This window comes from Excalfactoria chinensis, chromosome 2 (assembly GCF_039878825.1).
Source record: "Excalfactoria chinensis isolate bCotChi1 chromosome 2, bCotChi1.hap2, whole genome shotgun sequence".
In the NCBI taxonomy this organism is placed as follows: Eukaryota; Metazoa; Chordata; class Aves; order Galliformes; family Phasianidae; genus Excalfactoria; species Excalfactoria chinensis.
This window is the reverse complement of record NC_092826.1, coordinates 31,898,323-31,924,612: the sequence shown is the minus strand read 5'-3', so window position 1 is coordinate 31,924,612 and position 26,290 is coordinate 31,898,323. Positions and strand designations below refer to the sequence as shown.

General features: G+C 35.6%; 1 protein-coding gene across 2 annotated transcripts in view; it reads left to right on the top strand.

Moving 5' to 3' along the window:
* C2H8orf34 (chromosome 2 C8orf34 homolog) overlaps positions 1-26,290 on the top strand; it is a 151,914-nt gene that overhangs the window by 32,176 nt on the left and 93,448 nt on the right. The window contains exons 2-5 of one of the 2 annotated variants that reach the window (XM_072330248.1): positions 451-598; positions 1,585-1,716; positions 7,786-7,914; positions 22,170-22,198. In XM_072330248.1, coding sequence (XP_072186349.1) covers positions 451-598; positions 1,585-1,716; positions 7,786-7,914; positions 22,170-22,198 — 438 coding nt within the window. The remainder of the gene's footprint in view (positions 1-450; positions 599-1,584; positions 1,717-7,785; positions 7,915-22,169; positions 22,199-26,290) is intronic. The other variant, XM_072330249.1, reaches the window with a different exon arrangement.

Below are 26,290 nucleotides of genomic sequence, written 5' to 3'. Positions count from 1 at the left end.
TCTGATTGGATCTTGTAGTTCATGTATATGAATTCATAGTTACTGTTTCATGTCTGGTAGACCAGCTCTCCTGATATACTGACTTCCATGCAGAAGAAACCTGGCTATGTGGTCAGAGAAGAGCTACTCACCCCTCTGAAATGGTGCTGGCTCTGAAAAGTTGAGAGAAAAGCATTCAGGTTGTTGTGGGTAAATTCTAGCAGGTAGCAGGAATCAGGTTAATTTGTGTAAATGATTCAGACGAGTGATAAGAGATGGAGTTAATTTCAGATGTTAACACTTCTTTAGGCAAAGATAGTATTAGTTTGAAGACAGGTATATCCAGCTGTTTGTTTAAAAGCTGAAAATAAGTTTTTTGTTAATGGTTCTTTATGTCGTCAAGTATAAGATTAGGTACAATATTCCTCTAATTTTATTTATTTTTTATTGTTTTCTCTAAATTTTCTAAAGGAGTTGATGACCAAGCTGATAACAGAGACACCTGACCAGCCAATCCCATTTTTAATTGATCATCTTCAGTCTAAACAAGGGAACCGTGGTCAGCTTCAAAGAACACTGTCTGGCTCTGCCGCCCTTTGGGCAGAGAGTGAAGCATCAGGTATGTTCTGTAAGATGGAAAGGGCTACAGTGTAATCTTCCCACAATTTTCCTGGGTTGTTTCTTGGATTCTCATGTATTTACTGTGTAAGTGCTAGTCTGTGGTTTTCAGCGTACAATAAATCCTGTTTGTCCACTAGAAACTGAATTTAATGCACAGAGACTGAACTAACAGAATCATGGAGTGCTGTGGGTTGGAAGGGACCTTAACAAATATCCAGTTCCAATTCCAATAGATCAGGTCCACCCAACCAACCTAGCCTTGAATACCTCTCTTTTAGTTTAAAATCATTCCTCATTGTCCTGTCACTATCTACCTGTATAAAAACACAGTCTCCATCTTGTTTATAATCTCCCTTTATATACTCCGAGTTTGTATGTATTGAGGTTACTGGGTTTCGTTGCTTTTATATTTTGTTTGTTTGTTTGATTGATTTTACTACAGGCAATTTTAACTAGCCATCATTCCAGCACTTAATATGCTTTACAACTTTGTAAACTCCACTTGCAGATAATTTCTCATTGTAGATTTAAAAAAAAAAAAAAAAAAAAAAAAAAAAAAAAAAAAGTATTTTTTGTGATTCCAAAGTAGAAATTTTTACTTTGATATTTTGGTACAAACATTTCTGAGAATGTTGGTTTTGCATGTAAAAATGACTGATTATCTGTGTCAGACTATAACAAATCTCCAACAGTTGTTTGTAGTCAACTGCTTGACAAATTTACTATTTATATCAATTCTAAAGTTTCAGACATAGGCTGTTAAACGTTATGATACTGAAGTTAATATAAAATGACATTAGGGAATTTCTCAGTTTTAGTGTTTAGGAAAACAAAAAAAAATATATGAAATATAGCAAAAATCAGGAAAAGTAGTGCTAAAAGAGCTGTCTGTGATTTCCACTGATAAGAGAATTAATTGTTTCTGAAGTGTTTTAAAAATGACCCTGTAAAGATTATAATTGCTGGATTTTATTCTTCAAACAGAAAATAAAGGAACAAGGAGAGATTTCAGAAGTTATGATAAGCCTTGGCAGGTAAATGCAAAGAAGCCTAAAAAGTCAAAGAGTGACCTTGCCGTGTCCAATATCTCTCCACCGTCACCGGAGTCCAAGTCATGTAAGGTTCACTACATTATTAACTTGCGCACATTTTTAAACCCATAGTCTGTCTTTATTTTCATTAGGTTTTTCTTTCCATTAGGTTTAAAAAGGAAAGCAAACTGTGAGCAGTTGTAATGACTAGAGAGACATATTAGAAGAGTTTGAGTCTTGCTTCACTTTCATATGCATTATGAATTTATAATTATAACCAATATTTTCATCAAGCTTCAACATTTTATTTTTTTCTAGGTTTTTATAGTTTTTTATTTAATATGTCAAAAACTTTTAAGAATATTTGAGTTTAATGAAGTGTCCCAGATGATTAATGTATTTAGTAATAGAAAGCTTTCTGGTTTTCCTCTGAAAAGCAAGATGTGGAAGCCTAGATTTAAGCGGAGTTAATGGAAAATATACTGGTGGCCACAGAATGTCAAAATCCAAGGTAAACAGATATTCGGAGATGTGGATAGTCACTCATAATCAGTGAGTGTGTGAGTGTCTTTGCAGGGTAACAACAGTTTATAGAAGCAATGGCCAAGAATGTACTTCTGTCTTTTTTTTTTTTTTTTTTTACCTCTGCAAATAAGTCTGTGTGGCTTTTTAAATACATTAAACACATTGTTAATTTTCTTGTGCATTTGAACTACATTTTAAGTGCTATCACACAGGCTGGTTTCAGCAATGTGCCTTCTTGTGATATCTTGCTTCTTTTCTGCCAACAAACAAATTAATACTGACCTTTTTTGCTGGGTTTATGCCAGAATTAGTGGGCACTCTGTGCTTCTTCAACCATTCAGATCAGTGGAAAGCAAGCATGCTCTGCAGCAATTCATTGCTCTATCCAGACTTTCCAAATGCTGTGTGCTTTCAGATTGTCCTTCAAGACATTTTTGAGTGTCATTCTAAGGTTGTAGGTTTTTTTTCAAAGAGATAGTAAGGACTTTAACTGAGAAATAATATGGGGCGTACTGAGAGATAAAGATTTACTTCCAGATTTGTGTAAAATACCCCAAAACCCCTCAGCTGTCTCCTCACTTTCCCTATAAGAACACACAACATACCTCTCCCTCCACAAAGAAAATCAACCCAAAATTAACCAAATCAACCAAACCATCACTTTTAAGATATTCTGTTCCACAATTTTGTCAAAGAACTGTCTTTTACTAATGATCTAGAGCTTTTAACTTGATTAAATCATAGAGTCATGAAATGACTTGAATTGGAAGATACCTTAAAGAATATCTAGTTCCAACACTCCGTCATGGGCAGGGTTCCCAGCCTCTAAATCAGGCTGCCTGGGGCCTCATTCAACCTGGATTTGAACACCTCCAAGGGTGGGGTATCCACAGCTTCTCTGGGCAGCCTGTTGCAGTATCTCACCACTCTCTGAGTAAAAAATGTTCTTCTAATGTATAGTCTAAATCTCCCCATTTTAGTTTAAAACTGTACCCCCTTGTGATATCACTATCTGTCCATGTGAAAAGTTGGTCTCCCTTCTGTTTATAAGCTCCCATTTAATACTGGAAGGCTACAATGAGATCTCTCTAGGCCCTTCTCTTTCCCAGACAAAACAAGGTCAGCTCTCAGCTTCCTTTGGTAGGAGAGGTGCTCCAGCCCTCTAATCATCTTCATGGCCCTCCTCTTAACCCTCTCCAGAATCATCATGTCTTTCTTGCGCTCGGGCCCCAAGCCTGGACTCAGTATTCCAAATGGGGCCTTTTGAGAGCAGAGTAGAAGGGGACATTTACCTCTCTTGCCTCTTTTGATGCATTCCAGGATGTAGATGTCCTTCCGGGCTGCAAATGTGCAGGGGTGCAGGGTGTAATTCATATTATTCTTGCTCAGATTTCTCTTTCTTAATCTTTCAACTTTTTTTTTTACTAGAAAGCTTCCAGTTCTTTCTTCTGGCTGTTAACCACCTCTGTCATACCTGAAACAAACATACATGTGGGAAACTGGTGCCATAGCAATCTGAGTACTTGTTTGCAAAAATATACCTAGGCTTCTGTTCTTGTCTGGCAAGGGAAGAGGTTTGACGCTGGGCCTCTGTTCGTGTGCATGTGTGCCCATTCAATGAAATATTTGGATGATCACATCAGTATTTGAAGAATAATCAATTTTGAAGTTTCTAAGTAGTTTATGAAACAGACTTCTTGCTATCCAGTTAGCTACTATTAGGCAAAGTAGGTTGATGTCTTTGCTAGCTTCATATTAAATCAGTTCACAAGTCATTCTTTCCCTCCACTACAGTTCACTGTTCTCTTTCCAGGTTTCTGTAAGCCATTTTTGGTGTTAAATACGTCTAATCACTAATTGGCTGCTTATTACTATTGGCCTTCATGCACTTAGCCTTCTAGTATCCAGATACTGTGTAAATGAGTTTTGCTGTGATATCACAGTAAGAACTGTAATCTCAAAGATCTTGCAAGATTTCAATACCTGAGCAATTTTAAGTTCAATAATATCTGCATTTTTGTTCTTTGGGATGTAAGAATAGCATACAAACTGTTGATGAAATGTAGTTCCTAGTCTCTAGGAAGGTCTTTTCACCTACAATGAGAAGTTGTGTGCATGAATATGTGGCCTGGTGCCTTGTGATAGGTATAACTGCAAACTATGTTTTGAGAACAAGTATATCTAGGTAAAAACAATACTGAAACAATTCTTATCTTCTACTACAATAAAACAATAGTCAGCTGATATATGACAAAATTTATAACAAATTTAGAAATGAATCTGTTGTTGTTGTGCATTTGCTGGGGGTGTTTTATGTGGGATGGGTGGTGGGTGGAGGACGACACCAGGAAAGCAGAAATGCAGGGAAGCATATTTTTGCCCTCTCCTAAGGTGAGATGGGAAAAGGGGAAGAGAAAGGGAAAAGCTAAATATTTCTACACAAATGCTCTCTCTCAGTAGAGTTCATAGATCTTCTGCATGATAGTCAGATAATCTCAAGTATAAGTACATAAATGTCTCAAAACAACAAATGCGATGACAGATTTAAAATTACTGATGTGAATTTGAGGAATGAGTGAGTATAATAAAGGAAGAAAGTTGGAATGTAATGAATGGATTTTGATAAATGCAAAATGAGATACATGTGAAATGGTATACGATGAACTTTGTAGAGGAAAAGATGTGTTTCAAAAGATCTCAGGGAAGGGTCATTATAGTGTTTGTGTTCTTCATGCTTCACATAAAGCCATCTGCTTTGAAAAGGCTGGTTTTGTTGATCATATTTTCGGGGTGGTACAAGTTCACATTTTCAAAGCATTTAAAAGTTAGCTGAAAATGAGCCTTGAAAGGAGAGACACTTGTCACATGATGTAACAAAGGAGTTTTTAATTTTAGTATTCAATCATTTCTTGGATGAGTAAGTAGCTAAAAGGAACTAGGTCTTCTAGAAGTAATAGAAGTTTTTAATTCTGCATGTCTTCTTCCTCAGTTTTGTCTTAATAAAGTAAGTTATTGAAACAGAGGTGTTCCATAATGTGTCTGTTTTGGATACATTTTCACTGAAGTACAAAATGGTTTATTTATATACAGACTGTGCTAACCAACAAACAGAAAATTTCTGCCAGGCTTTTGACTGCTTTCTCAATATCCATCTAGTGAGATTCTGGTGTCTGTGGGACATTTCCCTGAAACTAGAGACCATACCAAACTAGGAACTGGTTCACTCTTTCGAAGGCAAAAGTCTTGAAATTCTCATGTTCCTGTTGCAGGTTGGTCCACATACCAAATGACTGCTGAGCCTTGGAAGCTTCACAGCTGTTGAGTGGAAATGGTGTTTGTGTCATTCAGCATCTGTTGTGGGTCTCATGACAGATTTTATTTGGAAATCATATTGTTTCTCAAAACATTCTGTCCTTACGGATTTTGAAAAATGTGATTCATTTAAAAATGATGTGATATCACACTCCAACCTGCTGCAAATTTCTGCAGCCTGGAAGCTCCAAGCCTTGGATGTGTTTGTTTGTGGTTTTACTATATGAAATTGTTCTCTGTTGTATTTTGGTGGTAATATGGGGTTTCTGTGCTATGGTGAGTTCAATGCAGCATTGTACATGGAAAGAAAAATCTGTTAATTTGGTAGTAGGTTAGTGAGTGATGCTGAAGAATATCTTGTTGGTACAATGAAGGGAAATTGAAAAAGCAGGCAATTAAAGTGCGTAGGATCTTCATTTAAATTAAGGAGTAAAAATGGAATTAACTCATAGAATTTCTGTGCAAGTTTTTTAGGTATTTGTATTAGGAGTTAGTAGAACTACAAAAAATTTAGAAAAAATACTAGAAGTAACATTTTGTTTTCTGGAAAATAAGCAAAAATGAGAAACACTGAAATTGTGCTACTTAGTTGAAGTTATTTATGAATAGAGGGAAATTTCAATAACGCAAAAATTTACATGAATTCTAATGAACATGGTCCATTCTAAAACAGGAAGTTAAAGTAAAGAATTAGCTTTTAAAGGTAGTAATAAAAAACTGTAAGCTGTCCATCTGACAGGCCTAGTATGTGAAGGCCTCTATTTGTTACTAGAAATGACCATAGTTCATTAGTTCCCATCCTCAGAATTCCTTTTCAGAAATACATGACTCTTTGAACGTAAGGGAGAATGAGACTGACATTTTCCACTCTAACTTTCCACTCTATTCCCTTCTCCTTCTTGAGACTTCCTGTGTTTCTTTCTTCCTAGTCTGTTTTCTGTATGTCCATTTTAATGTCTTCCGTCTTTGAGAATGTCTGTAATTGCAGTCTAATATACTAGTATCTGAAAAACTTAACCAGGTTCCTAAATGGGAGTTACAGATCAGAATAAACCCTGGATTTTCAGACTCTGTTTGGATGTCCAGTTTATAGATAATTTCGTGTATGGCCACGGGACATGGAATCATATTTTTAAAAAAATATTTATTTTTGTTACATTTATGGGGCATTGTGCCATTTCCTTATCTGGCATTTGACTTAACCTCAGCTTTACCTCGTGGAGTTGATCCAGAGTAGAGCATACTCTATATACATCTAGAGGGCATTTAGCACTAAGGCAAATTTCAATGACAGCAGTTATTTAAAACATTTTGTACTGGCTACCAAAGCTTAAAGTCTGAGATAAATTTCCCCATACCATTATAAAAGCACTTTGAAATTGCAAATGATCATGAGATACCTTTGGTGTGTATTTTTTTTTTGTTGTTGTTTTTTGTTTTGTTCTTTTTTTTTTTTGCAAAGTCTTTAGGAGTCTGCAAGTTTTCTTTGTAGTGTTTAATGAAAACGATGTTTGTAACCATAAATTAGTTAACAGCTATAAAAATTGAAAATTAATATTTCAAAGCTGGCCAGCAGGCATTGAATGTATCTTTGTATGCTTTATTTTTGAAGTTATTCTTAGGGGAGTAGTAATCAACCACTGGTTAATGCATCTGGTTCTTTCTGTTGCGAATGTGAACTAAACATAATCATCTTCACAGCAGTGTGTGTGCTTCTCAGCATGGCAATGCTGTGTTTGGAAACAACCTGACAGTTGCTTTTAGTTTAGAAGTCAGTAGATCCAGAGACATTATTTTTGTTCCCATTTCTGAAAGTTGTTCAGAATGTTCACATTCATTGATGTGGCATTAAGTATTGTGAGTCCTAAATACCTCAGAAACTCCTACTCCTTATCTCTGCATTTGGACGTGAGGTTAGCTCAGCAGTGGAAAAACTTATTTTGAATTTTAGTCAAAGGTTTCAGTAGTAAGTAACATGTAGGAAACAGAGTTTTGGACTGAATTTCCCAAAGACTAAGTTTATTTTCTGTAAGTATCAGAATTTTTGTTATTTTTTAATTGTTAGCATTATCTATTGCTTATTGCCAATTAATTCAGTCATAATAGTCATCCGGAGTATGTATTTGCTCACAGATGTTTTCATTTTTATTTCACATTGACCAAAGAAAATATTTCCAGCTTTTAAGTAAGAAGATAATTAAACAATTTCCACTCAAGATTCTTGAGCTTGTAAACACATTGTACAGCTATTTTTTTTCTCCTGTAGGAGTCTGAACTATCAAATCTAAACTTCATGTATATATCTGTGTATATTTAGTGCCAAGGTCAATAGAGCATCCTAAGTGGGATTGGAGGACAAAACCGGAGAACCATGATTTTGATGAGCTAAATCATATTCTTCAAGAGAGCAAAAAACTTGGAAAAGCCCTTGAGAATCTTTCTCGCAGTAAGTTGATTGATTTTAGTTTTTTAATGTAACCATACGGCCTGAACTGTAATCTGGAAGTATATATCAAAAAGGTGATCTCCTATCCAATTAAGAGTAAGTTCACTCACATTTGCAGTTGGATTCTAGTCAAGGAGGTTTGCAGAACATCTAGGGCAATTTAGCAGCTTTCCTACTTCCTGACACTACTTCCCCTTCACCTTGTTGTTAGTTTGTTGTTGCTGTTGTTGTTGTTTTTGTATTTAATTTCTGCCAGCTTAGTGAGTTGAAGTCGCTCATAAAGTGATAAAACACAAGAACCTGTTTCTAAGGAAAATGGCAGGAACATGCAACAGAGATGCTACTCCTGTAGAGGTTAACAGATAGGTTAACCTTTTGTGAAACCTTAATCATATTGATGGAGATGAGACCTCATGGCCTTGATCCTAATTAATTCCTTACAATTTTCAGAAACATTTCAGGTAGTTTAAAGCATCTCAAATAAATAATCAGAAACTTGGTAACCAATTATTTTGTAAAATAGAACCTCAAGGATTAACCCTTAAGAGACATAGTGAAACAGAAGCAATATGAATAGCATGCTCATAAAAGGAATAGCTCTGAAATACGATGCTAGCTTGAAGTATGTGATGGAAGCAAGCACTGCTAACAATTATCAAAGTGTGAAATGTGCTCTACTAAGGTGCATGGAAACTATGTATGATGTGATCTGGGAGCCATGATCTGGGAGACGTTTGAATTATAACTATTTAGTTTCTACTCTCATTAAGTTTTGTCCCTGTCACTTCTTGATTCAATGAAGAAATTGCAGATAATTGTGTCAGAAACAGAGCTAAATGAAAAATGGGATATCTGTCTTGTGAATAATCTTGTGATTTTATTTTATTTTTTTCCAATTTGGGTCAAAAACTAAAACTAGTTTGCTCAAATGCCCTCATTCCCTGCAAGAATTATAGTCTGAGAATTCCTACTTATATTAATTGGAGTAGTGTTGTTACAGAACTCTCTTCAAATACATTTCTCATTAACTAGTCTGTCTGTGTTCTCTCCTCTGAGGAGCTGAAACTCTTTCTGACTGGGTCACTGATTTGCAGCCCCACCATTGCCTGGCAGTATTACTGTGACGTCTGCCAGTTTCAAACCTTTATCCTTGTAGCCAGGACTAACACAGATTCAGAAATGACTTATTTTCGGTTTCATTGAGAGTCCAGTAATAGAATATAAATCCAGTCTCATTCCTAGATCTTTTGTCTTTCCTTCTGAGTGTTGTGTAGCTTCTAATAAGGTTTTGTTTTCTCATATCTAACATATAGTTAGCAGCATTCTGTGCCTCTTTTTCCCAAAGAGTTTTCTAACAGAAGTTTTCTAATGCTGCTGCTCTTCAGAGTCCTGTGCTTGGTCTGGAGGTGAATATACCTGGTCAATATTGTTGGAATCAGATTTTTGTAGTTATTTCACAAATGATACTCTCTTCATTAATTCTTGCTAATACTTGATGTTTTCTGATGATTTGCCAAGGTAATGCAGACTTTTAGTCTTACCCCCCAGAGTGCTTTAATTCACTTGCAACTAGATGTAACGTTCACTTTCATGAATGTGCTTTCTATTTCTTCATCCAGATCATTACTGGAAATATTGTCAGACTTCTTCATGATTCCATTTCAGATCTGACATCCAGCCCTTGAAAGCTACTCAGTAAGTGCATTTTTTCCCACCAGATGTTTATCTTCCTAGCAGTGATTACACCTAGAATGTAATTCTCTGATTTGACTATCATCTAGGATAGCAAAAAAAAAGTCTTATAATAGCTTAAGTATTCTACTTCTTCCTCTTATTCATTAGGCATGTTTCCAAGTTGAGAAAGCAATTAGAGAGATTTGACATGACTTGTTCTTGATTAATCTGTGTCAGCTGGTTCTTATCACCTTTCCTGTCCATCAGAAGTCCATAACTGTTTATTTAACAATTTTGTCAAATATTTTTGCTGCTATCACCTGTAGGCTCACGGATTAGTAATTCCTCATTTTCCCTTTTTCTTTTCTAAAGAAAGATGTGGTATTTGCCCTTTCCTGTTCTCCATTCCTGAAAGACAGTTGCTAATGGTTCTAAGATTTCTTTAGCTAGTTTGGTAGATAGTCTAGCAAGATCGCAAGATTCTGCCAACTTGAATATATCTAAGCTATCAAAATATTTTTCAACTTTCCCTCATCTGGCCTGTAATTCACCCATCTTAGAATCGCTACCATTAGGAACCTGGTGACTATCTTTTTTTGTTGTTGTTGTAAGGATCGAAGCAGTGGAACTATTAAATACTGAGATTTCTTTGTACCGTCCATTGTTTGTTTCCCTTATCTTTGATGTAGTAGTTCTGCGTTTTACTTTGTCCTCCTTTCCTAGTGTATTTGTAGTACCTTTTTGTGTGAATTTATTTTTGTTCCTTGATAGTTATTCATTTTCACTTTAGGCTTTTTGGTTGTATCATTTAAACACTTGTGTTAGATTAATTCTCAACTATATGTACTGTTTACAATTTCTGTGCTCCTGATTTTCACTTTTTACTTCAGGAAATAACTCTTTCCCTTGCTATGATTTCTTCCATATTTGGATGATATAAAATAAAAATTCAAAATGACATATATGAAAATTTTGGAAGAAAAAGAAAAGGTATAATTTTAAAAATGAATCTTATGGTTTCCCTAAGGGGAACTGAAATTGTATTTAGCAAATATCTTAAAAGGATTCAATGAAGAGACATATATAGAGCATTCAAAGTTAAAGATGTGAAACTCATTCTGTTCTGGGCTAAAATATCACTTATGGTGAATTTTTTAAAAGCTTGGAAAGGTTCTTACAGCTACTTTCTTCAGAGTTACTACCTGCTTAGTCAATGCTTTTGATTCTTACAGACATTTCCATAATGTCTGTATATCTACATTTGCTACTAACCTTGTTTCCAAGCAGTATGTGACAGGCAGTGGAGTGAGCTCAACAAATAACTGTGTGAGTGTGCAAATGGATCACGACATACAATGGCTTTTTACAACACATTTAATTCTTCAGTACTTTTAACAGGGAAAAGTGTCACCTGAAGCTGAACATGTGAAATTAAATGATTTTTCCATCAAGTTCTGGAATTCATTTCAGGTTTTAAAGAAATGCTTTTGATCTTGTAGTGGATTCTAGGACTCCACAGACTTCATTGCCTCCTATACAGCTGACATAGGCTATGAATTAAACTCTAGTTTCCATTGCTTTATTTATTGTCAAATCTCACCTTTGAGAGAAACGTATACATTTCACACAAAACATACATCCTCCCAAGTCCCGTCAAGACAATACGTAATTCTGTGTTCCAGTAGATAGAAAAAAACACAAAAGTGAATTCACATCTAATGCTAAAGATATGTTGCATATTGAGAGACTGGAAGTTAGTATTGCCATAATTATGGTGCATTGGACCTTGTGACTCAAATATACCTTCCTAAAGTGGTCAACTGTGAGTTGGCACAGGAAGACAACAGGAACAGCTGCAAACCCATGGCTGAAACACAGGATAAATATATCTTTGTTCTTTCTCCTACTGAGGGTATCCCCAAAGCAGTACTTGGGCAAAGGCACACATGTGGGGACACAGGCAGTGCTAACCTTGATCCATACAAGAGGATACCTGACCTTCTGTTTATGCCTGTTTATCAAAGGTTTACCACCATGCTGTAATCATCACTGTTTTGATCTTCTCTTTACCAAGACAAGACTTGGTAGAGACATACCAAGCTTAAATATGTCTTGTAGAGTACTTCCAAGTCTACCAAACCTACATTATCTATACAGAAATGTTGTACTTGTGAAACACACAGAGGACAAACAGCAGTAGCTATAATATATGTATTTTTCCACAGTACTACTCAACAGACTTTGCATATTCCTAGCTGCAAGGTCGCTTGAACATATTTACAGTCCTCCTTGCTGGACTGCTGTCCTCATCAGCTCTCTTCTCTTCCTTGCTGATGTTCCAATTTTCACCTGTTCCTCCCAGCAGCAACCCACGTGGAAGATCTGGGTTTTGTTTGCTTCTCCAATGACCTGTGTGTTACTGAGGTGCATTTTGAACTATCAAGTTAATTATTTAGGAGAGACTTTAGTTAATGAAACAGCATACAGGTATATACTGCATTTCCCTTATACATATTTCTTTTATTGAGAGGTCACACTTTATTGTCACTATCCTTCTTCTGCAGATCATATATAAGAAGATTTATGCTATTTCAGATATATACTCTTCTATTTTCATTTCTGGCCTTTTTTCCTTATAAACACAGTTTAAATCTCTTGCATAGCTGAGACTCTTGCTCATAAATAGACCTGTCTTAATCCCCACTCTTCCAAGGTTTAAAAGACACATAAACAAAGATGGAAAACAGTGAATTATGTTTTATAAGTGGGTGAAAATAAGGATTAAATCAGTAAGAGCTTGCTTCAAAGTAGATATGTCTGACTGCTTTGTGAACATCTTTACGTCATATATATGAACTAGAGTACATAATGAAAATGTGTACATATTGGACATTTCAATTTACACATAGTAACAGCATTTGATGATGCTTAATGTATTCTACTTTGAGATAGGTATGTTTTGCAGTTACAAATAGACATTTATCAGAGTTAACTATGTTTTATTAATGTATGAATTCTTGCTGAATCCATGTGTATACTCAAAATTAGAGGGCAAGAAACAGGTTTTTCTTGCTTTGAATTTAACAGACATTCTAGGGTCAGAAAAAGGGTAGTAAGTTAACATTAACTGAAGCTATTTGGGAACCCATCTAATTCTGTTTGAGGGAAGCCCAGAAATAATGATGTCTAGCTACAACCAACAGAAAAAAAAAGTATTCTTTATGTCTTTACTTAGAGGGGGAGTAATCAGTTAATAAACAATCTGTAAATTAGAAAGCCAACTGCATCCAGTAGGAAATATTGTTGTAAGGGTACCATAGAGAATCACAGAATTGCAGAATGGTTGAGACTGGAAGGAAGACACTTCTGGATGTTATTGATCCAGCCCCCTGCTCAAGCAGGTGCACTTAGCACCAGTTTACCAGGAGCATATCCAGAGGCCTTTTGAATATCTCCAAGAATGAAAGAGCTCTGAATCCCTCCAGAGTACCTCCAGCTGATGTTAATCATAATATCAAAATTAGTTGCTGTTTATGTCTATTATAGCCTTAGAAGGATAAATGTGATCATATGGAGAAGAAGATAAGCAGCAAGAATCAAAGTCGTAACAATAAGGGTACAACTAGTTCAAAAAATGATTAGAATATTGTTAACAAAGTACTAAAATATATTATCTGTTTCTGGGTGAGTCTGTGAGTGTGTGGGATGTGAGATAATGGATATACACCACAAACTACTTCAGTGTATTTCGCAGTCTCTGAAACACATTAAAATGGTTTTCACCAGTTAGCTTCTACTCTATAGATAAAGTTTATTAACGATTTACAGATTGGTTATGGAAAATTTGCTTGAGTGGAATGCTGCTAACATCTATCAAGGACCTCTAAATATTCCCATTGAAACTGGATATTTCTGATGCTGATTGAATTGTGAACGAAACCTGCATGATATGGTACTGGACTTTTATCAGCCACCTTTTTTCAGGTGGAATTGTTTTAGGACATAATAGTTTTTGTTGTTTTTTTTTGTTTTGTTTTTTTTTTTCTAGTCATACACTCTAAATGCACTTTAGTCTGTTAAAATGACTTATGTGTGATAAGTCCGTATAGTCCTAAATATGCTTTTTTTTTTTTTTTTTTTTTTTTTTTTTTTTTTTTTTTAGTTGAACCACAAAACATCAGTATTCTGTGGAGGTTTTTTCCTTCTGTTCAGCCTGAACTTTAAAATTGTGTTATTTTTGTGTGAGATCAGTGTTTGTGTTTTATTGTGAGATCGACATTTTTAGATAAGCTCAATCAAACCTTTAAAGAAGATAATTTTATCTCAGTACTGCAGCTGTTATCCAGTACTACTTTTGCTTATAAAATCCATTTGCTTTTAGTGTGATTTATGAGTAATAATACTAAATAATATCTTCTGTGATTGAAACAGGAAGAATGTGAACATAATTATTGCAGCTCAATTATAGAATGGGGCTTATATGACAGGGAGATCTTACTGATTTCAGTTATAATCATATTCTTTTCCTATAGATGTTAAATTTTAAATTACTGTTATTAAGGTAAATTCCATTTTCATCCATTGTACTTGAAATTTCAGAACGAGAGTCTCTTTATGAGTTATAGTGTCCTTTTCTGGAGCGGTATTTGACTTGCTAAGAATTTCCTGGAGAACTGGGCTTTGTGCGACTTCAGTCTCATATGTGATACTTTCTAATCCTTAGGAAAAAGCAGTTGGCATTCAGAGAGTAGCAGGAAGGTGGGCTACGACTTTATGATAGAATGGAACATGGAATGGCTTGAGATGTTGGGATGGATTCCCCTACAGAAACTTTATGTATAGTTGTTTAATGATGTAGGGATATATGGCCTCACTAGCATCAAAAAGCATTAAATTATTACTGGAGAAAATAGGGCTAGCTTGGAAAGCTATAAAATGATTCTCTGTGAATAAATAATATGAGAATGTTTATTATGCCAGTCAATAACAAATCTATTACAGTGTTCCAGCACACAAATGACTGAGCTGGTTGGTTCCTGTGTATGTGTTGTTGAAATCAGGGGAGACATTTTTCTAACTGCAAACAGATCAGCCATTTTCTATCCTTTGTAATCCAGATTTGGTGTGAAATAGGCAATCTCCATCTACCTCATGTTTACTGCATGATGCATGCATGCAGTAATTTACCATTTTGCCAACAGTAGTATGGCAACCATCCTGTGCATACAGTTTTGCTGTGAGAAATGCAAGTACATTTGAGATGGCCTTGCCCACCAGTGGGAAACATGCTTCCTCTGATTTACAGTGGATGAGAGAATGCAGTGTGGCAGTTTTCTGTTGGACAGTTGATATATGTATGATAAGGTATTTCTGTTTTCATACTCAAAGCAGCAATTTGGTGGAGGACTGTTAGAATAATGGTAGAATAATAATGCTTTTTCTCTCCTAGTGTTTGTTATTGAACCTGTGATACACTGTGAGTTTGACAGTCCAGCCATCCACAAGTTCCCTGGCCTAGACCAATCCTAAGAATGAATTTTATCAAGTTAGTCATGGCTACCTTGGTGGGGATATTTGAGTTCTGAACATGAATGTGAAAACCAGAATAACCAGAGTGCTTTGACTGGTATGTAGGAAAACCGGCTGTTGGGATCTCTGTGGCCATCTTCTGGATGTTTAGGAAAATGCATTACGTACTTGCAACTACCATTGCGCTGAAGAATGACTATATAGCGTATATTTAAGTACTAGTTTTTTGGTTTTTTTTTTTCCTCTTTTTTCTTCAGACTAGGAATGCACTAGACTTGTAAGATGCATGTTGTGCCTTTGGAATAATATAAATCTTTCTTAAGCATCAACTTCTTATTTTGTGTTACTTCTTCCTGCAATTATTTAAGGGACACAAAAGTAAAAATGTTGGAAGTCTCTGAAGTTTCAGACCTTATTTTTTTCTCATCAGAATACCTATTCTATAATTCAGTTATGTGTAGAGTATGAAGATATTGGAAGTTTTTTAGCTGGTGTATAAATCCTTGGGAATAGTGCAGAACTCAGGTAATTTAGGAGTTGCTGTTTCAACATGACCTGAACTCACGTAGTATGTACTGTTTTGAAAATGATTTTTTTTTTAATTTTTTTTTTGTGGTTGAATTTTGAGCATCAAAGTCTTAAAATTGCTTTCTACTGAAGAATTATACTACAGAGAAATGTTATGTACTGCATTAATTGTAACTGTTGCAAGAGAGCAGCAGCAAATGAAACTGTTCTACTGAGAACTGCGTATGAAAGAGAGAGGCATTTTTAAAATCCAATGAATTTTTAGCAGCGTGTTGTTTTTTAATTTTGAAAGAAAGTTAATTTCCTGGTAAACTAGAAATGAAGCATAATATCACAAGCAGAAGGTCTTTGCTGTGGGAGATACCTTTTATAGACAGAAAGCAAGATTTAATTTCACTACAGCATGGTATAGATACATTTTGGGAGGTGGCTTTTTCATCACAGGTGCTATAATGCTGGGATGGTCATTTCCATTTCTCATTTCTTACTGTTTTGCTGTTGCAAAATTGCCATAGGGATGAATGATGGGCAAATACAATCTAAGATGACTGTGTAAAAGACAAGGAAAGGTTTTGTATATATACGGGCAATTAAAAAATCCGTTTTTTGTTTGTTTTTTGTTTGTTTGTTTGTTTGTTTTTGTTGTGGTTTTTTTTTTGTTTTTTTGTTTGTTTTTTTTTTTTTTTAAACATGACAAGCAGTTTAATATTTTAGGTGTGTAAAAGCCATAAGGTGTAAGCCTAGTAAAGTATGTCATACTTTGGGGGAATCTGCCTAATGCAAGATGATAATACTAATTAAAATAAGTATAAAGTTGCATTATGATGTTGCATTGGCTTGTGCCAATGTATTTCATTTAATCCTAGCATGCTGGAACTTTCTTGCAATTAGAAGGTTCTTTGTTCTTCCAATTTTTTCAAAAACTAAGCTATTGACAGAGTGAGTGTTTCAGTTGAGACTGGCTGTGCCAGCAAAAACAGCCCCCATCTAGATTTGCTGCAGATCAGAGATGGCAGTAGTTATGGCTGTGGAGAATTTCTGAAGGACTGTGAAAGCGTGTTCAGACCAATTACTTTGTTGTTCCAGCACCCTGATGGCAAGGAGAGTCATTACGTTTAAAAGTAGAAGCAAGTGCCCTGAATCTGTCTGTGTAATTCACTGGACAGCTGAGTGGGCTGTGTACTTGTGATGACTGATCAAAATTCAACAACCTTAATTAATTGCCAGAGGGAGGATTTTTGAAGGCATAAAATTGGTAGTTAAAGACCTAGCTAAATTCCCACAGTAAACCTTGCCTGTGAATCTTAGCTGGTGGTGGCAAGCAAAAGCTCTTGTCCCTTTAGTCAGAATAGTCAGAATCATAGAATCATAAAACTGTAGAATGGCCTGGGTTGAAAAGGACCACAATGATCACCTAGTTTCAACCCCCCTGCTATGTGCAGGGTCACCAAACACCACACCAGGCTGCTCAGAGCCACATCCAGCCTGGCCTTGAAAGCCTGCAGGGTTGGGGCACCCACAACTTTCTTGGCAACCTGCTACAGTGTGTCCCCACTGTGTTAGAATGCTGCTTTCTTTCTTTTCTTTTCTTTTCTTTTCTTTTCTTTTCTTTTCTTTTCTTTTCTTTTCTTTTCTTTTCTTTTCTTTTCTTTTCTTTTCTTTTCTTTTCTTTTCTTTTCTTTTCTTTTCTTTTCTTTTCTTTTCTTTTCTTTTCTTTTCTTTTCTTTTCTTTTCTTTTCTTTTCTTTTCTTTTCTTTTCTTTTTTTTTTTTTTTTTTTGGTAGGATTACTGTGTTGCTGTCATAATACAACTGACATAAAACTATAGCAAATGTGAGAAACAGCTGCTTGCTGAGAAAAAGAGTTAAGTATACTTCTTTATTTCCAAAGGATTTCCATATGACATCAGAAAGCTTACTCCAACAAAGGGAGGAGAACTTTCGACATTCCCCTTCATATCCACTGCTGAGTGGCTTGAAGCAGAAAAATATTGAAGCAGCCCTAAAACTTTCTTTCTCTACATTCAGTATCATACAGGGTCTGGCTTCAAATGCTTTAAACTCAGGGAAGTCAGAAGCAGTTGTCCCTAGTAATTTATATTCTAGGAATATAAAAGCTATTGGATTCAAGCTTGAACAAACTGGGTATACTAGATTTTCTTGTATTAGCACTTAGATAATTAGTATTAAGTTGTGATGAGAAAAAGGCAACAGTTTGAAGAAGGAACTGAAATGCTGGGCAAGAGTTCTAGCTGGACTTTGGCCTTCCTGACTCCATCTAAACATAGCTTAACAGCATCCTGTGTTACCTGTCCCTGCTTTTTCTGCCTGTGCATTTTCTTCTTGCTCTCCAGTTTGACCAGCAGGACTTGTTCAGCCATGCTGATCTCTTAACTTCCTTTGATGTCTTCCTCCACCTGGGGATGAAGAACTCTTGTGCCCAAAGGAAAGCTGCATAAAATATCTGCAAGCTCTACTTTGCTCCTTGCCCTTGAGGTCAGATTCCCAGTGGGTTTTGTTGACTAACTCATTGAAGACTTGAAAGCTGGCTTTCCTAAAATTAAGCTTCCTGATTTTACTCTTTATCTGTCCAGTATCCCTCAGGCATGGGAAATCCACCATTGCATGGACACTACATCCCAGGCAGCCTCTGATCCTGATGTCACCAATCAGTTCACTCACATAACTGAGCAGCAGGTCCATTATTGCATCCCTTTGGTGGTGTTATTACCTGCCTTAGGAAGTTATTCTTGGTACATTCCAGGAGCACACTGGATCACCTACTAGCTTGCCATGCTACTTTTTCAGCAGATGTCTGATATGTTTCAGTCCTCCACCTGGAAGAGGTCATGTGTATGTGACTCCTGTATCTGGAGGAAGAAGGCTTCATAAACATGCTCCACTTATCAGGCGGCCTGTAGTAGACCCCAACCACACGGCTCCCATTGTTGTCTCAGTCTCTCTCACTCAAAGGCTTTTGACTTACTTGTGGCCATTCTTCAGGGGCAGCTCTTCAAGCTCTATTTCTTCCTTGAGAAGAGGGTAGCGCCTACTCCTCTCCTTCCTTGCTTGTCCCTTATAGAGTGAGGATTGTCACCACTAGGGATCCAGTGACATCTTGTTGATTTGCAGGGGGCTGCAAGTCAGTCAGTGACTTCTCATTCGATGGAGGGTTACCCACTCTATCTTGGAACTCTGGATTTTTATCCTTGTATTGTCATTTTGGTTGCCAGGGACAGCAGTTTGTTGTCAGGGACACTTCTGTTTGGTTCATCAGGAGTGACAATGGTGCTTGCCTTAGTTCTCAGAGCAACAGCATGTTCATCATAAGTGCTCCTCCTATTGGGTAATATGCAGTTGATCATGGAATTGTCACATGGTGAGCTGCTAGGTATGCACATTGGCTGTATGATGGTCCACTTGTTTGAGACAACCCCCATAAGTAGGCCTGGATGCCCTAAAGGAGCAGCAACCAAAAATCGTTTCTCCTGATTGCCTAGCCACATGCACTTCTCTTACTGCATTAAACCACAAACACTTGCCAGGCAGGTTAGACTCAGATGGGTGCCACTGAACAAGTTTTGAGCCAAAAATTGTTCTATCATCTTCTCACAACTACCCTATGGTTGAAAACACCAAAATTCCAGTGATAGTACCAACTTCTTAGCCATGTATTCATCAGATGAGTTTTCCTTGGCCTCTCGGTATCCCTTTCTGCCACTGAAGGAATAGAGGAAAATGCTGCCTATACTCCTGCACCATTCCTTAACAGCCCAGTCTCCTGAAGTCCCTTTTGATCACCCATAGGCTCCTTTCAGTGACTTCATCACTGCCATCTTGAACTGTCAGGCTGTTGTTTATGGGCTTTAAGCCATAGCATAAAGATCTTCATGAATGACAGTATGGTAAATCCCATCTCCAGAAGGATAATTATACTAAGAATACCATAGCAATCTCTATGGACTTTTTTCTTATAATTCACTTTCTTTTCTCTTGATTCCACATTAGAGAGAGAGATGATGAGAAGATTTTCAGGCATGGTTCTCTCATTGCAAAATGATAAGTTTTCTAATCTTTAAATCTTGTTTTGGTAACATGTCCCCAGATAATGCAATACATCTGTCTAAGAAATATAGTTAGTTTGATGTCAAGCTACTGTTTGCAGTTTGGCAGGAGGGAATCATGAGGTATTCTGATAAAATTAATTACTCATCTTACTCTCTTCTAAATTCAGAGTAAATTTTGGGAAAGCAGAGGACTTTTTTAAAAAAAAAAAAAAAAAAAAGAATTACAATAAGAGCACTCCTTCAAACTCGTGATTTTTTTCAGTTTTGTTTGTCTGAATGTAACAATGCGATCAGTTGGTAGATCTTCTTGGATGGAGCGCATCATTGTACACAAAATTTCTCCCATTTTGCCACTTTGTATTTCCAGTATTGATCTTCAGTTATCAGCATAAGCATTTGAATAGTGAATGCATTTGGCATTTTTTTATTTTTTTTTTTGTGATGGAGTTTTGCAAACGACAAGATTAACTTTTGTAAATTCCTTTGCCATACTTGGAAATAAATACTCTTAATCAGTGAGCAAATACAGTGAAAAATTGATTGTATTTATTCATGCTTTAAATTCTGTCAGCAATTTTATGTTCTGTAATGATCTGCTTATTTTCTGACTACTGGCTTTGCTTCCAGATTTCAACATATAATTCTGCTTTTCACAGAGCATCTGTGGGACCAACCTCTAATCTGTGGAAATAAACCTGTATCAAAACAAAATGAACTTTCTTAAAATTATAGGAACTTGCTGAGGAAAGATAATTTGTCTGTTTGAAGAGATCATTTGTGGTTGAAAAGCGGTTTGACCTTGGATGTTGAAAATAAACCAAATGTGATGAAGAACTGGCTTTTGGAAATCAGAGTTTCAGGGCTGATATAAAGAGAAGTTTAAATTGAATTTTTTACTGCTTCCATTTATCTGCTCTCCAGTAAATGTCTATGCAACTTCGGGGATTGAAGAAATGAGATTTCATAACACATTGAAGTTCTCTTGCACACCGGTGCAACCTGATGATTTTACTGTATGGACTTTAGTGTAGCGTCTGGCCTGAATAAAGGTCTAAGTTTATTAAAATATATTAATCGCTGTGAGAAGTGGAAGTGTTAGACAAATGTATCTTGTTCAATATAATTTACCTTGCTGCTGTTGAATGAGTGAATATATTTTATTAGCTCCTTGCATATATTTCTTATGAATCGGTCAGGTCTTAAAATTCTAATTGCTTTATATATATAAATATACATGAGGAAGCAATCTAAGTTAAGAATTAGTCACATAAAGTTAATGATTAAATGTATGACATTAAAAAAAAAAAAAAAAAAAAACAAAAACAAAAAAACAAACAAACAAAAAAAAACCAATGTAATTAAGGTGTACCAACAGTGAGAAATGAAAACATTATGGAAAAAGACTTTCACTGCTGTAGTTTTTAGCATGATTTTAGAAAGAATAGTTCTTTGTTCATCTGAAATTACATATTTTGGTTTATCACTCGTTGTAATCCTTAGAAGATGTCTTGACTATAGTACATGAATTAGGAAATAACTTTTAAGAATGCATTCTTCTTATGCATGGCTACTTCCCCACTTCTGAGCACCAGGAGATTATTTTCTTCATTTTTTGACCAGAAGTTCTGTGCTCAGTATCTCTCTTATCGAACCTGATAGGAAGCCGGAAGTGCTTCGCTTTCAGTGAGACAGAATTTTCAGTGTGATGGCATTAAACATATGAGTAGTTGATCTCACAGTGTGGTGTGACCAGGGCATGTAGATATGTCATAAATTCTGAGTGCACATTTAGTGTGCAACAGGTTGGACATATTAAAGAAGTTTTAGGATGTGATGAAAGCTTACAAAGGGAAAGCTCAGGCAGGCACTGGCAAAAAGGAAAAAAATAAGTAAGTTCTTATTTAGAGGAACTGAAAAAACTATTTTGCATTGTACTGTGAAATTTTACAATCAGGTTTTACTCCCCATGTGTTTCTTTGGTTTTCATAAAAATACCTTTACATTGAACTATGGAAAAAGAGGGGGAAGTCATGCACATTTTCCCCTGTAATTGCAGTATGATACTGTGCATGTTGGTCAAGGAGTTTCGCGTGAGAATGTGCCCATACATAATTATTAAGCTGATGTTTTAAATTTAGAAAAGAAGTAGAAGTAGTTTACTTAAGCTCATTGTCACTTTACCAGCACATCTACTGTACTGATCCATAATGCTTTTAAAACTCATTTTGACAATTCTGTGGCTTGGGAAAGTTAAGAATATATTTGTTTCTGGACAATTTCACTAGTGCACCAAAACTTGATAGGTTGTATGATACAGATGTGCACAGAGAAAAATATGGAAACTTTTCAGAGTGAGCCTTTCTTTTATTTACTGTAGTAAAATACAGTTCTAGAAAGGTTGTTTCTAAATTTTTCTTTATTTAAATCTGTTTTTTGTATGTTTGTTTTTTTTCTTTCAGGCATTGCTATTTCCGATGAACTTGATAAGGTAAGATTTACTGTATGCCTAATGAACTGTACAGGCAGATGATTGTGATAAATTTAGGCAATATGATCTAAATCTTCCTGTCAAATTTAGATGAAGTTTGAGTATCAAAACTATATGGGTAGGTACTGTACTTCTTGGTACATTAAGAGCTTGATCCAGGTTGGGCTGTCAGCTATACCACTGAGATTTAAGGCAATCTTAATGAGGCTGTAAGGCTTTTGATCTTGGTACCATCTTTGTTTGGGTTACTTTAATGGTGTACTTTTAGAAACATTTCATTTAGAATATCTTTTATTCAGGAAGTTATATTACTGGGTAGCTTATGTACTATTAGATATTATAATTTGAGGAAATATTTAGGAGAGTTTTTTACTCTGATTGGGAATGCACAGGCCATAAAGATCAGTCTTTACTTTCATGCAGAATGCATCATACAGTGCAGAGTACTTGTGAAGAACTGATATTCATTTAGTTTGTTAAAAAACAAAAACAAAAAAAAAAAAAAAACAAAAAAAACCCCAAAAACAAAGCAAAACAAACAAAGCAAAACTATGGAAAGCTATTTTGGGGTAGAGGAGAGATATTTTGAACTAGAGCCTATGATCACATACTTTTCTTCATATATAAGCTAAATATATGTGAAAATATATTTTTTTCCCAGGCAATTGATGATTGTTCAAAAAAACATTCATGTTCTGGAATGTAATAATTTAGTGAAAATTGAGGTGGAGGGCATCATCAGTGAATTTTTTCCTGTTGCAATCTGAGTGAAAAATTAATTTTCCTTTCATTACCAAATGCTTTATTGTTTATGATTTAAAATAGGAAATGTTTTTGTATAAAGCTAGATGTTATACTACATACACTTAAAAGCATGCATCACCTGATCTTTAATTTGACAGTATTGCATCAGATTTCTCATCCGATGAGGACAGGCAAAGTGAATGCTCTTGAAATAAGAAATTATTTGAAAAATTAAAAAATTAAGTATTTTAGTGTACATTTAAAAATACAGAAGTATTTAAAATATTTAAACTCTTAACATATTCCTTTGTACAACCACGTTCAAAGGAAATCTGTAGTGAGCATAAGAGAACATTAGTAATCCTTCTTGTTTTATCCTTTAAAGTTTTTTAATGGATTTAAGCACAACGCTTGTATGAGGAAGTTAAGCATGGTTAGGACCATAAAGTATAAAAGTGTATAAAAAGTATAAAACTGTAAATTCATGTTGTTAAACTCTTTCCCTCTACAACAGGGCAGCTACATGCATAAAATGTAGCCAAGTTCGTTGAAATTCCCTTCCCAGAAGTACACGCTGATGCTCCAGCTTCCTTATCTAGCTTACAGCAGTACTGAATGTTTTTTTAAACCACGCATAATCTGAGTTTTGAAGCAGGTGCGTGTGTTAGGTCCCATGCTTGACACTGGAGTCTTTTAAAAATGACATTACTTAGATGTCACGAGGGGTATAAAATTAAACATCATTAGAAATTCTTCTATATGCTTTTCCTTACTTTTTTTTTTTTTCTTTTCTTTTTTCCCTGACAATTGGAAGCAATCATGGCACTTAGGACAGAGACCATAATTCTCCTATTTAATTTGTGGTTTATATTATGAACCAGGAGAAAAGAGACAACATGAATGTATGTTCATTTTTCTTTCCCTTTAAGTATGTATTTAAAACAAAACAAAATATATATATTTTTTGGCTGCAATAATCTTTAGCCACCTTTTCAGGTGATCACTGTCTGATGTAATTCTTCCTCTAAGCAATCCAGTTAACTTGTTAGTTGCTTAGTTATTCCAGCATTTGAATCTGGAAAAACAGCTCAAGACATTTTCTGGAAAAATGTTTCTGTTAAATGGACTCTTGTCAAACTACTCCTATAATTGCCTCTATTCAGTAGTCTTTCAGTCAGAATGGAAGCTTTCAATTTGACAGCCTACTACAACTTCAGTATTCCATAGGTATAACTGCACTACTGAAACTGATCCAGATTTTTTATACTGTTATCAGGTTACAGGTTGTACCTGCGCAACCTCTTGAAGGGCACCTGCTTTAGAAGGGGGTTGGACTCAATGACCTCTTGGGGTCCCTTCCAATCCTTGCGGTTCTGTGATTCTGTATAGATTCCCTCCATTTTCATTTCATTTACTTCAGTTTTGCAGAGTTTGATTTTTCATTTCGCCTGATGATTCAGCCCAGTTCTCTGTCTAAGCTGTGGAAGTGATATAAAGCCAGTAACTGATGCTGTAAGTACAGTTTGTAGGGAAAGAAAATGTGAAGGAATGCCTTGTGACTCATTGATTTCAAAGCTATCATGCAGTGTTAGTATGATTCAAATTCCTGAATTGACTCAAATTCTTTACTGTTGAACTGAAACTGCATGCATTTTCCAAAGCTCTTCATAAATATCAATAATTTTCTGTAAACATAAAGAAGTTGAGCCAGAATGTTACCTTTTCTGTGAAATTTATGGAATTCTAGTTTGATTTAAAAAAAAAATAAATAAATCTAGACAAAAACATTTATTAAGTTCACTGTGAGGACACATCCCTGGAAGCTGAGAGCTCAGATATGCACAGATTTATATGTAGAACAGCCATGGACTAGCCCTATTGTTGAAGTTCCCATTTGGTAGGTGAAGGATGTAACTGTGATACTGCTGAATAGGGGCACTCATGGTGATGATTGCCTTCTGTAGAATTTGCAGCTACTAGAAAACACCACTTACCTGTAAGCCACAAATTGAACTGTAGTATGTGTTCCATTGTAGTATGTATACATGGTAAGGTACATTGAGGTAAAGCATAGCCAGAATGTTACAGTGCAGAAGTGTGTTTCTGATGGGCTTGTACCCCTTGCAGCAATATTTCTGAACCAGACCAAGCCCCAGACAGGTACTCACACACTTTACCTCTTGCCAGTCAAAAAGTGACTGAAATAACATTATAAAGGAATTTAAAAAGATATAAGGAAAGGCTTATTCATCTTCTGGCTTTTGATTCTTTAAACACTTTACATTTGTTTTCCAAGTGATATTTATTTACTATATCACTACAAAGACCAAAAATATTTTCTTTTTAAATAGAAGATAAGGTTTTCACATAATCCTAGTAGTCCATGGATTGGTGCTTTACTTGAGCTTCATGTTGCAGAGTTCTCTCAGATTATATGAGGCCTGCTATATAATTGTGAGATTTGTTCGTAATTTCAAATGATTTTGTTCAATCAACTTAAACATTAAGAATGGGAAGTCCCCTATGAGTCAGAGATCCAAAATCATACAGCAGTAGACGAGATTTATTAGATAAATCATACTGGACTCTCAAGGTCATTCAAACACCTCTTTCTGTGCAGTGCCTAGGGTGTACTTTCTTGTTATGTGGAGTATTGATGCAATGAACATAGGTTATAATTAATAAAACTGAGGACGTAACTAGATCATCAAAACAAATTTGTGCTCATCCAAAAGTCTTTGTAACTGTAGAGGTTCCCTCAAAATCTATTTGGCAATAAAGAATGCAGACTTTTTTAAGCTAGGCTTACATGAATGGGTACACAAATGTTGCTATGCTCCCTGATAGGGGCTACATATTACAACCACATCTCAAGTCAATTTGAGGATGAGATTTAGCTGTCCTTTAGCCTTCTTCTCATTCTCCTGGTTTCTACATAAAGGAGGTGTGAGTCTGTCAAGTGGGTAGATGCTGATAGGGGTGATTGGTAGATGATTCTGGACTGTACCATAAAACAACCCTCTAGGTTAATTTATTGTAGATTTAAATACCTACCTGTGCTTCTGTGCACACCGATGTCACTATCAATCTCTTCATTTATGTATGGAGGACTACAAATTGAAAATCAGTTAAGATTCTAAGGTTTATAATTTAAAATACATGTATAAAAACTTGATTGAGAACAGAATACTTCATGTAAATTTATTAAAGCTTTTGAAATAATGTGCCAAGTAAATGAGTCAGTGTTCTCAGTAGAGCTGTCTCTGATATTCATTTACTGTTTTCACTGTCACTGCTTATGTAGTTGAAAGAAGGAAAATAAATTAGGTCACTGAAACTGTGGTGCAC